At 41.9% G+C, this 12491-nt stretch overlaps 1 protein-coding gene across 6 annotated transcripts in view; it reads left to right on the top strand.

The window, feature by feature from the left end:
• JMJD1C (jumonji domain containing 1C) overlaps nt 1-12491 on the top strand; it is a 349289-nt gene that overhangs the window by 218204 nt on the left and 118594 nt on the right. For all 6 annotated transcript variants that reach the window (XR_004646490.1, XM_034776021.1, XM_034776020.1 and 3 more), the window contains one exon: nt 1657-1770. Coding sequence is in view for 3 of the 6 variants with exons in the window: in XM_034776021.1 (XP_034631912.1) it covers nt 1657-1770 (114 nt within the window). In the remaining 3 variants the exon portion in view is untranslated. The remainder of the gene's footprint in view (nt 1-1656; nt 1771-12491) is intronic.

The raw sequence follows: 12491 nt of genomic DNA, 5'->3' as shown, positions 1-12491 counted from the left end.
TAAATAAAGCAAGTGTGAAATTTCTGATTTGCACTCTAACTGGGGAAAAAAAAAAAAAAAGGGCGAGGGGTTGGAGAGACAGATTCAACATGTCATGTTGTGGAACAGTAATTCATAATGGAGAAGTTCCTGCCTGGTTGGTGAGATACTAAACATTTTAATGGCGTTTTTCTTTTTTCATGTTTAACATATCAGTGTAGATTATGATTGCTGCACTGTTTAAGTGACCAAAGTAAAATTGTGTGTCTGATTGTCCGAGGCACATTATTTTAGCTATCTGTTCGCCCTCACTTGCACACATACTCTCTCGCATATGTGGCATATACATTTTGAGTGTGTGTGTGGTGTTTATTTTTTTCCTTCTTTCTCCTGTATACTTACCTTATGCTCTCTGTTTTGATGTATTTTCCTTTCATTGCCTGTATTCCCTCATTCCTGATTTTCTATCTTGCAGTTTTCTTCATCTGTTCTTTCTTTCCCTTCTTTTTGTTGTTGCATTGTGCACTTTGTCTTTGCTGAAAGTTCCCTTTCTTGTCTTCCCCCAGTCCCTTAATCACTTCCTCTTTCTGCTGTCAGCCCATTTTCACAACCTCATCATATCTCCTTCTGCTACCCTAGTCACTTTCCTGGGATTCCCTCTCACCAATTTCTCATCTAACTCCTTCTTTTGGTACACCCCTGTCCAGTCACACTGTCACTGTACTTTTTCTGGTCCAGGAAACTCCACCCCCACAGATCAGAGTGACTGCTCAAGGGGAACCTTCTTCCTCAGTTATACTTTCTTCCCACTCATTCTCTTTAACATTCTCCTTCCTGCACTAAATGGGAGAGTTCTAAAGCATTTTGGGGGCAGAGGAGGCAGCAGAATTTCCACTTGGAACAAGCACATCATTCTCTGAATCAATGTGCAGGAGCTCATAGTTCTCTCTAACTGTGGAAGAAGCCCTCCAAAGAGAGAGAGGAGCGTGTCACTGGAGGCTTAAAAGCTGTCCTGTCTGCGGCTACTGTGTTGGAGCAGCTGAGTCTGATTGCTGGTAGGGGAAGGAATAATGTAGCTTGGAGGTAGTGTAGAAGGGAAGATGAAAGTAGGAGAGGCAATATAAGCGGCAGAAAACAGTAGAGTGGGGAAACTGACCAAACATGGTGGAAGAGAATTCAGCAGAGATGAAGGGTGCAGACTCATGCCTGCATTTCCTTCCACCATGTTGTCTTAAGCAGCTGCTGCTGTGCAAGCCCGACCTGCAGACTAAAAGAGGCGACCTGAATATGCAACTGTGTAGCTAGGGTACAATCCAGTGCTCTGAAATGGAACATTGATCTTCTGTGGTAAATACAGTCTTGCTCAACAACAATGTGGACAAGGAAGACTATGTATTGCAGTTCTGTGTTCTCACCTTAGTCTTTCCACTGACAGCGCAAACAAACAAGCAAAATACGTTCAGGTTCCTATCTTAAATGACTAGCTCTTCTGAATGAGCAAGAAATAATTAAGCATTAACTGATTTTTGATTAAAGAAATAATGGCTGTTATCATATGAAATATTGGTTGATAAATAACACATGATTTTATATTTGCTGGAACAATGGAGTAAAGGAGGAGCCAAACCTTATCTTGTTTCTTTGAAATTCTTAGCTTTGTTCATTTTATTTTTTCAGACATTCAAGCCCTTGGTTGGAAAAAGTGTGTACAGTTCAATCACTGCAGTAGAATTCCTTGTGGACAAACAACTGGATTTTGTAACTGAAGATAGTGCCTTTCAGCCCTATCAGGTAAGAAATATGGGTACTGTACAAGTACAAGTCATCTAGTTCAATTGAATCCCATGTGCCTTATTTTTAAAAAGCTTTTTATGGGCCAAATCCTGTGTAATGTTGAGCCCATTCATTTCCCATTGGTCAGTAGAAACAAAGTGCTCACCATTTCACAGACTTTAGTGGTGAATCTGTAAAGGGAAAAAAACTACATATAATGTGTCACAGATCCTCCTTCAAAATAAAATTGCTAACCTGTTTGTTAAAAGTTAATCAATACAGCTTAATTATGGAGTAGATAACAGTATATTGTCTATTCTCTGGAGCTGTGCTTTGGTCATTGAAACTCAAGTAGTGCAATTATACTTGATTATTTATTGTTCTTCTCTTAAGACTGAATTACAATAGTTTATTTTCTTTTTAAAAATAGTCTGATTCCTCCCTCTTGGGTGACATATATGGATAATTGCTGCTGTTTCTAAGTTTGTTTTCACAATTCCAGCATTCCGGATTTCTTAATCATAGCCCTAATAAATTAGAAGAGTACTTTCAGTATGTACTTATGTATGTGTTTAAGACATGGTGTTTCTGAGGGATCTAGTCACCAGAATCCTTAGAAAAATATAATTTGATTTTCTTTAAAGATAAGATTTCAAAACATTTCTTCCATGGTAAATATAAAGGGATAGAATACTGATTCTTTTTTTTTTTTTTTAACCTCTGACTATAATCAGTCCAACACAAAGTTGCCATAAACTGTCTCTCTATTATAGGTTATACAAAGTTAATACTTTGAATCTGTTTGAGAGACATTGTTAATGGCTGATCAACACCACAATAATGTTCCTCCCTCCTTCAAAATTACTGTAGTATTTTTTCCAAATACATGGCTTAAAGAAATAAAATGGAAATAAGACCTATATAGATCACTTAATGGTTGATGCTTTTGTCGTGAATCACTAATATTTGAGAACCTAAACAAATTCAAAACTATTTGTCTGAGTCAACTTGTTCTTAGTTTACTAAGAAAATGCCAGCTTTAATTGTCGTTTGCTTTGCATGAGAGAGAATTTATTTCCTTCAATCTTGCTATTCCATTTGTGGCAAGCATCCTTATTTTGGCAGTAGGTTGCTTTGGATTCCCAGAGAACAATCTGAGCAAATTTACACCAAAGCAAAAGTCAATGTATGAGGAAGAATGTTGCATCTTGTAAAGCAATCTGATTTCTGGTGAGTTGACAGTCACCTAGCCATGCAATAAGTGTAGTGGATAGGCATCAGGGAGGCATTGTTTTTGCCCCCCAAAAATGTGAGTTTTGTTTGGGGTGGTAAATTAGTATATAAGTAATACAGTAGTTCTTGGAAAATGTGCCTTTGTCACATGAAATGCTGGCTACATCATAATTATTTATAATTAATACTCTATTATAATTACAGCATGGAAAGAAGTAGGATACACTATCTCATAGCACATTTGTATCTATTAAATTTTTAAAATAGGTATTTGAAGGTTAAAGATGCTGCATTGAATTTTTTCTAAGACTGCTTTTAGGTTTAGGAGTTTTTCGTTTACACTAGAATCGGGATCATCTTCTTACCTGGAGTTGTTAATCCTTGATTTGTCTTTAGAAGACATTTCAATCTCTTATTTTCTTGCATAAGAGGAGTTAGTTTCACAGGTATTTTTACTTATTATTTTAAAGAGAGGAGTTTTGTGCCAGATTGTTGATATCAGAAACTGAATTCCTATTTTCACTGAAAAGGCGTAGTATGAGCAGTGCAGAGTTGTAGCTGTGTCAGTCCCAGGATATTAAAGACACACGGTGGGTGAGGTAATATCTTTTATTGGACCAACTTCTGTTGGTGAGAGAGAGAGAGACAAGCTTTTGAGCTACACAAAGCTGACCTGACGAATAGCTCTGGGTAGCTTGAAAGCTTCTCTCTCACCAACAGAAGTTGGTTCAATAAAAGATATTACCTCACCTACCTGGTCCCTCTAGTATGAGCAATAACATATAGTGGACACTAGTATAAGATTTCTCTAACCTTTCCCTCCAGTGTTCCTCCTCCTGACAGGGAGAGGGTCACCACTGAGAGTGAGAGAGAAATTATTGTTCCATGCATCTCAGCTGTCCACTGCTGGACTGAGATCCCCAATTTATGAACCATCAAATTAAAATAACTTGGTTACAATAAGAATCTAAATTACTATTTCACTAACATGGTAACCAACAGATTACTGAAATTAGAGACTTTTTAACATACTGGTGGAACCCTAAATTCTAGATCTAACTGGATACATTTTGTATGTTTTGTGTGCTGTATACCAAGATGCTGAGCTCATTGACCACTTGAACGAAGATTTCATTACAGTAATTATTTGTTGACTTAAGTAGTGAGCTGTTACTGGCATATATTTTGTGAACAGTATTCTGACGCACATCCCTCCCCCCATTTCCAGGGACAGTGTAGTCTCATGACCAATTATTTTGTTTAGACTGTGCGAATAAAAATATGGAATGGTAGCGTTCCTAGGATATAAAGGAATCCTTCTGTAAAATACATCATAAGAACAGCCATACTGGGTCAGACCAAAGGTCCATCTAGCCCAGTATCCTGTCTTGCGAAAGCAGCCAATGGTGCCCCAGAGCACCTTGAAAAAATAGATGAGAGCTCCTTCTCTACCTGAAGGAGCATACAATCTAAACTAGTTTCTATTTTCATCATTTTTTAGAAATGCCTTCCATCTTATTTTCTAGAAACAACAGAGGTAAGAGTTGTGGAGTTCAGGAGAAAAGTTTGTTCTCCTGCTCGTTCTAAAATGCCATTAACCCATTTCTGAATGGAGAACTTAAGAACCCAAGTATGCAAACATATATCTATTTTAATCTTTCCTAAATATATTTAACTCTCTGTTTTGGACTCTAACAATGTTGTGTTTTCAGTCTGGAATCCTAGACTGTTTTAAAGCTTTATGGTGAACTAGACTCATCTCCTTCCTTTTTTGGGGGCGGGGGCCACACATCATGATGGTAGTCTGAGCACTTAGTTTCAGCCCCATTGGCCCAGATTTTTAAAGGTATTTAGGCATGCTGTGCTGATTGCTGCAATGCCTAACTTATGTAAGAGCCTAAATCTCATTTTCAAAGGGTATTTAGGCACGTGGGTGCCAAAATCCTAGTGACAGTCAAAACAAGCATGATTTAAACCTGTGTGGGGTGACTCCATCAAATTTCATATCCTGTGCTTCAACCTCTGGCCCATTTCTGTTGTAATTAAGATAATGAGCATATTCATCAGAATGTTACTATTAGGAAATAGATGTTTCTAGAACCTTTCACCTGTAGATCACTGTTATGACTCCTGCTCAGATCAGTTCAGATCAGTTGTTATGAAACGCATTCCCATCTGTCTTGTGGCCTGGATGAAATGAGGTTGTTGTCTTAGTCCAATTTCAAGATGAGTGCTCAAGCCAGACAAAACAGCACAATGGGCACCCTTTTAGTCTTAGCAGAAAGGATAAGGATTGAATAGGCAAGGAAACTAAATTATTCTCCCCTCTAGAAGCTTTCACTCCAGAACAGGGTTAGAGGCACATTAACTGAGGAATTTTGAACCACGGATTCCTATGCCACCCATATCTGCTGTGTAGATCAGTAAATTTTAGTTTCTGTGATAGTAGATCCAGCACCTTTTCACAAGCATTAAATGTACTTATTTTTCAAAAAAATGGGATACATATACTCGCTAAATCACAGCATCTGGTGATTCTTATAGCACCTTCATCTTCTTACTTGGTTAGTAAATCTTGCGCTTCATATGTGCATTTACGTAATACATCTATGTTTGTTGTCATCATAGGATTTCCATTTTTCACGTCTGTATTGGTGCTGCTTGGAAGTCAGTCCATTTCTTCACAGATCAATAAGAAGTTGCTTTGAGGTCCTTCATTTATAATTTGTGCCTACAAGATCCTGAACATGTAATGCAGTAATCACCACCCTATAATTTTTGATTGCCTACCAATCACACACCTGAAGTTTTAATTTTGATTGCAGTATAAAGGACATAGCAGGTATTGTTTCTTACCTGAAAATTTTGTGTGTGACTGAGTGCAACTCTTAATCATTAATCTGGGATGGTCAGGCCTGTTAGTCGAGTATTTCCTTGTTATGGCAAGACTCTTTGCTTCTCGGGAAAAGTCAAACTTAAACAGAGGATTGAGGCAAACCGGTTTAGCAATAACATGTAAATTCTGTCTTGTTACATACAATAAGTGGTGGGCATAAAAATGTTTGCTATACATTCATTATCCTACTATATATCTATAATGAACACATATGAGTATGAAATGTGATACGTAAGACAAATTGTCAATATTTTTTGTACTTTGGGTCCAAAATATGGCAAATGTCCTTTAAAACTGTTTATATTTTTCCATTAACATACAGTACACCCTCGCTTTAATGCCCTTCACAATAGTAAACCTTGGGCTATAGCGAATTTGGTACCTGGATCCCGCCTCCAGCCCCACCTGCTGCGGCGAGGCGGCTGAGAGCTCCTCCAGCCCCAATGTTCCAAATGGTGGGACAGATGATTCCTCCATGGCTGCAAGCAGGAGTTCAGAGGGGGGCAGACAACTCCTCCAAATCTAGGGCCACAAGCAGGGGTGGGTAGGGGGCAGACAGCTCCGCCCCCGGAGCTGTAAGCCGCAGGGGTCCCATGGGAGCCAGAGGGTTTGGCTGCGTGGCTCAAGGTGTCAGCAGTCCTCTCCCACTTCCCCACCCTGCAGCAGGGCTCTTTCCCTGTAACAAACCCCTGGCGATAACGACCAAATGGCTTGGATCCCCAGGGGTTCGTTATAGTGCAGGTGTACTGTATACTGTTGTGTGGTATGAATGCATATTAAGATTTTTTTAAAGCAAAAACTTGCAAGCATTTAGAAAATTACCCGCTAATACTAGTTTGAGTTGGGTATGCTTCCCCGTGTAGCTCTAAAATTTCACTTTAGTTCAGATTTTCACCAGTCCTACTAATTACCTCTGGGGCTTCTCTTGCGCAGAGATTGCCAAACGGTGTAATTTTATGGTTGCTTTTATTGTAGACTGAAAGATTTCAACATGTCATCAGATATCCATCTAGTATATTATTCTACAACACTGCACCATTTAGCCCCAGCTTGAAAATGATAGCATGATAGTAATTGTATTTATCTAAAATTTTCTTTAAAGAATAACAAATTTATGCATACTATTGTGTCATCAAACACATTCCAATCTACAAAACATTAATACTATGGTATATTACAGTGAAGTATATTTCACAGAAATTCACACTAAGCAGAGGTTCACTATAAATCTGCAAATTGCACATTGTTATGAATTGAAAAATTCAGGACAGACTTTGATTCACTACAACTAAGTTTCACAATGTTTGAGTTCATTATAAGGAATTTCCAGTATTCAAGAAAAATCGGTGTATAAATATGTAGGTTAATAGTACTAAAGCACACAACTGAATGAAAAAATAGTAAGATACAGAAAACTCAACCATGTGTTAAGCAGTACATTGACTTGAAAATTACTCCTTATAAGAGGAAAATCTCAGTGTAGCAAGGCGGTACATATATTTTTCCTTTCAACAAACACAATGTTAAGCTTGCCTTTTCTCGAAAAACATGATAGCAAATTGTATAATATTAAATAATGCTTTATAAAAAGAAGTTTTTCCTATAGTAGACATTTCTGGGGTTTTAAATTGAGTGTTCTTAAATATCTAGGCACAATGGAATAGATACAAGGAAATGTGTGATTTTTTTTTTTTCCCTTTAGTTAAACACTCCTTTGGTTCAAACTAAGTACATGTACTGTTCCTAAACATAGCTAAAATTTGATGTTTTCAGACAAATTCTAATCTTAACAATTATTTCTGAATATTGCGTTTGAGAAGAAAGACTCCATTAGTCAGTTTTTGTACTGATTTTTAAGAGGTTGGGTACTTGTGAACTGGGATGTTTATTTTAAAAAAATCAGCTAACTACCTAGGCAGTTAGAGGTATAAGGTTCAAATAAGTGGTTTGTTAAAAATATCAGTGAATTTACAATAAACACATAAAAGATGTGTATAACCAAGATTGAGTAATTAAAACTGAAATCTGTACCTTTTCTGGAGCACCATGCAAATAATATATAATATCCAACAAACACATCCATTTAAGCAATTATAAATTCATTTTTATAGTATTCCTTGCTGGTGAAAGAGCCAGAATTATAGCAACAAAGCTGCTTCTTATGTTCCTTTGTTTTAAATATTGTAATTTGCTTGAAAGTATCAAAGCAAGTTCGATATAACACGGTTTCACCTATAACAAGGTAAGATTTTTTGGCTCCCGAGGATATGCTGTGTGTGGTGTCATCAACATGGAGTCTTTATCTGAACAACATTTGGAAGACATCAGTCTTTCACAGGCCCAGATCAGTTGTATTATATTGTGGACAAACAACAACAAATCCTTTCGAACATGTTTCCCACAACAAAATACATATAAGAACCAGAAGCACAAAATGTGCACAGCACAAATAATCTTATTGCTTCTTTGCTCACTCTCTGGATAGAACAGAGCAGGGAGTGAACCCACAGGCTGCTATTATGGTTGCCTAGCAACCATATGCTGGAAGTAGTTCTTACACTGCCTGCTGCTCCCAGGACAGCAGCATTAGTATTGCAGGGCCTGCAAACACTGCTTTGTAACCTTTTCTATGGGTTAAATTTTACCCAAAGAGTTTATGAACACAAAGTGACCCCAGACAAGAACAGACTGGTTGCACAGCTGGCTGTGGGAGGTTAGTACAAATTCAAATTCCGTTTCTTCACATTCATTACATTTCCTGCAGGGGGTATTTCACCACACAAGGAAGGAAGCGGAAGAGTGTGCACATGACCATCTTTAAAAGTTCCTCTCTATGGGTCCTTTTAAAAAATCAAAAATGGCTGACACAAAAAGCTTTGAAAATATCTTACCAGCTTTTTGTTGTTGGACCCTTTCATCTGTGTAAATCTGCTTCTTCAAAATCGACCACCAACAAGAATAGATGGGAGGAAAAAATGAAGCCATAATTTACCTGTTTCATACTGTACCACAGTATTTCATCAGGGTAAGCAGAGGTCAGTCTGTCCACCTCCTACAAATTGAGGGTTCCAGATATCAAGATATAAGGTGTTGAAAACCTAAATGTGTGAGAGATGGTATGCAAAGTGATGACAGGGAAGAGTAAGTCTGTACTCCAAAAGGTTTGTCATTTATCAGCATTGAAAGGTCAAAAGTGTAACCATTTTTAAAGATCGTTATAAATATATATGCCTTACTGATGATGAAAAGTTTGCCTCCAAAATGCAGGCTTTGGCATTGATTACATCTTTATTCAGCCCACAGCTATCCCAGGTTCTGAATTTCTCTAGGTAGAGGTATTAGGCATTTATGTAACACCATCCTTCCACTTTCCTGTTGCAGTTTTATTGTTATGAGCAGGAACAGGGTTTCACAGTCGTCACAAGTGTCCCGTCTTGGCCATCCACGAGCACTGTTGTGAAGAGAATCCAGACCTTTGCTGCTCTGGATCACTGGGTGTTTTGACCTTCTGGAGCCTCAGCAGGCTCCAGTACTCATTCCTACCTGGGCCTTTCTGGAACATTTCCTAGGCACTGACTCTGTCTGCTGCCCCCTTCTCAGAAATGGAGCTCCACAGCCCACCTGCTGTAGGCTCCCAGGACTGACCCCCCCCCCCCCCGACCACCTGAAATACTCCAGTTAGTTGAATACACCCTTCTCCCAGAACTCAACCCCAAAGGTCTGAAGCTTCTGGTTTGCAGTTTAACCTTCTCAGGGGCACGCAGCAATTGTGAAACAGTGAATGCACAGCTTGCACAGAGTCTAAGGGCTAGTCTACACTGGCAACCCTTAACTGCTGCTGCGGCAGCGCGTCAAAATACTACCTCCATGAGGGGCGTAGCCACCAGCGCTAGGAGTGGCTCCCAGCGCTGGTGCACTGTGTACGCTGGCGTTTTACAGCGCTGAAACTTGCTGCGCTCAGGGGGTTGTTTTTTCACACCCCTGAGTGAGAAAGTAAATTTCCAGCGTAGACAAGTCCTAACTCATGCTGTTTTTACTTAATCATACAAAGCACAGGAGAGTACTGATCCCAGCTCCGAGTCCTTGGTGCCTTCTGGGCGCAGAGAGCAGGTAGGGCCCCCTCCCCACTGAGGTTGGTGTTACATACTGAGAGCATGGCTACACTTGCAGACGTAGAGCGCTTTGAGTTAAACCAGCCTTCGGAGAGCGCTGCAATCTGTCCACACTGACAGCTGCAAGCGCACTGGCGTGGCCACATTTGCAGCACTTGCAGCGGCATTGGGAGCGGGGCATTATTGGTAGCTATCCCACAGAGCACCTCTTCCCATTTGGTGCTGTGGCTTGTGGGAAGGGTGCGGGGCATTCTGGGTCCTGTCCCAAGGCCCTGTGATGCATCGGTTTGCATCCCAGCAATCCCTCTGCTTCCATCCACATTTGGCGCCATCTTTCAAAGTTTTTTGTGCTGCACGCTCTGTCTTCCCTTTCGGTCTGCGGGAATGGTGCCTGAACTGCTGAGGAATATGCTGACGAGCGTGGCCAGCACATCATGTTTGGCAGTCGAGTTACTCCTTAAGATCCAAACTGACAGCGAGGACTCAGACGATGATATCGACTCAAGTAACGCATACGACACAAGCTTGCTTGTGGCATTCATGGACATGCTCACCACTGTGGGATGCTGCTTTTGGGTTCGGGGAAACAAGCACTGAGTGGTGGGATCACGTTGTCATACAAGTCTGGGATGATGAGCAGTGGCTGCAGAACTTTCGGATGAGAAAAGCCACTTTTCATAGGACTGTGTGATGAGCTTGCCCCCACTCTGCGGCGCAAGGACACGAGATTGAGAGCTTCCCTGAGGGTGGTGAAGCAGATGGCTATTGCAATCTGGAAGCTGGCAATTCCAGACAGCTACCGTTCAGTCGCTAACCAGTTTGGAGTGGGAAAGTCTACCGTTGGAATCGTGTTGATGCAAGTTTGCAGGGCCATTAATCGCATCCTGCTCCGAAGAACCGTGACTCTGGGTAACGTGCATGACATTGTGGCTGGCTTTGCATGAATGGGTTTCCCTAACTGCGGCAAGGCGATAGATAGGACGCAAATTCCAATTCTGGCACCAGCCCACCTAGTCTCCAAGTATGTTAATCGGAAGGGGTATTTCTCTATGGTTCTCTAGATGCTTGTGGACAGGGCCGGCTCTAGGTTTTTTGCCGCCCCAAGCAAAAAAAATTTTGGCCGCCCCCTGTCCCAGCCCTGGGCTCCTCGCTGCACCCCCTGCCGCCCCAACCCTGGGCACTCCCCCCATGACCCACACCCCCCTGACCCCCCCAGCCCGGGCCTCTCCTTTACACCCCCCCCACCATTATCCGCCACACACATTTCCTGCCGCCTCAGCCCTGGGCTCCCCCCCCCACCACCACCTGCACCCTCCTTCCACCGCAGCCCTGGGTCACTGGGTAACTGGTAACTAGCAGGAGTTCTAGATGTGCACAGAATACAGACAGGATTGGTTCCCATGTGGTTACAGAACTGCAGTAAAGTGGAACAATTTTCAGCTTGTGTGATTGGAGGATATTTGGATGCATATTATAAGACTGTCCTACATAAATGAGGGAAAGTTGAGGTGTCTTTATTATTCTTTTGTTCCACTCTTTCTTTCTATGGGGAATTTGCCAATGCAATATCACTGTCATCTTTTTAAACAAGCAAACAACAACAAAAAAAGGCAATGGCTGTTGAAAATAGCAATTCCAGTCCATAACCACTGGGAAGCATTTCTTGCTCAATTTTATCCTACTTTTTCTACAGCAAGTTACAGTGGATCAGTATATTTGATTTGGGAGAATGAAGTAACAGCTGCCCAAACTGAGCTTGAGTACTCCTGAATTTTGAGGTGTTCAAATCTGGAAGGCAGGTGCTGGGGGGGCGGGCCCTGTGGCTCCGCAGAGGAGCATAGCAGCATGTCTGGCGCTGCGCGAAGCCAGATACGCTGGTCTGAGTGGCATGGTAAAGGGGCTGGGGGGCTGAAGAAGGGGTAGAGGGTTCCAGGGGGGCAGTCAAGGGACAGGAAGCAGGGGGGGTTGGATGGGCGGAGGTTCAGGGGGGCAGTCAGGGGCGGGGAGAAGGGGAGGTTAAATGGGTTGGGGGTTAGATGGGTCAGGGGCTTGGGGGGGGCATTCAGGGGATGGGCAGCAGTTGGATAGGCATGGGAGTCCCAGGGGTTTGTCAGGGGACAGGTAGGGGGTGGAGTCCTAGGGGGGAAGTTGGGGAGGGTTTCAGGAGGGGGCAGTTGGGGACAAGGAGAAGGGAGGCTTAGATAGGGGGTGGAGTCCCGGGAAGGGGCAATCAGGGGACAAGGATCAGTGGGGCTTAGATAGGGGGTGGGGTCCTGTAAGGGGGTGATCAGGGGACAGGGAGCAGGGGGCTTGGATGAGTTGGGGTTTCTGTGGGGGGTAGTCGGAGGGAGTGGATGGTGGCAGGGTAGGGCTACCCTCCCTCCCCATGAAGTGTCCTATTTTTTGAATGTTAAAATATGGTATCCCTACTCACAGTGCAGCTCTCCATTCACAGCAGGCTGCAGCATGAGGTCTCAGCTTCCTCACTTCTTCCCCCT

Source organism: Trachemys scripta, chromosome 7 (genome assembly GCF_013100865.1).
Source record: "Trachemys scripta elegans isolate TJP31775 chromosome 7, CAS_Tse_1.0, whole genome shotgun sequence".
Taxonomy (NCBI): Eukaryota; Metazoa; Chordata; order Testudines; family Emydidae; genus Trachemys; species Trachemys scripta.
This window is presented reverse-complemented; position numbering and strand designations above follow the sequence as displayed.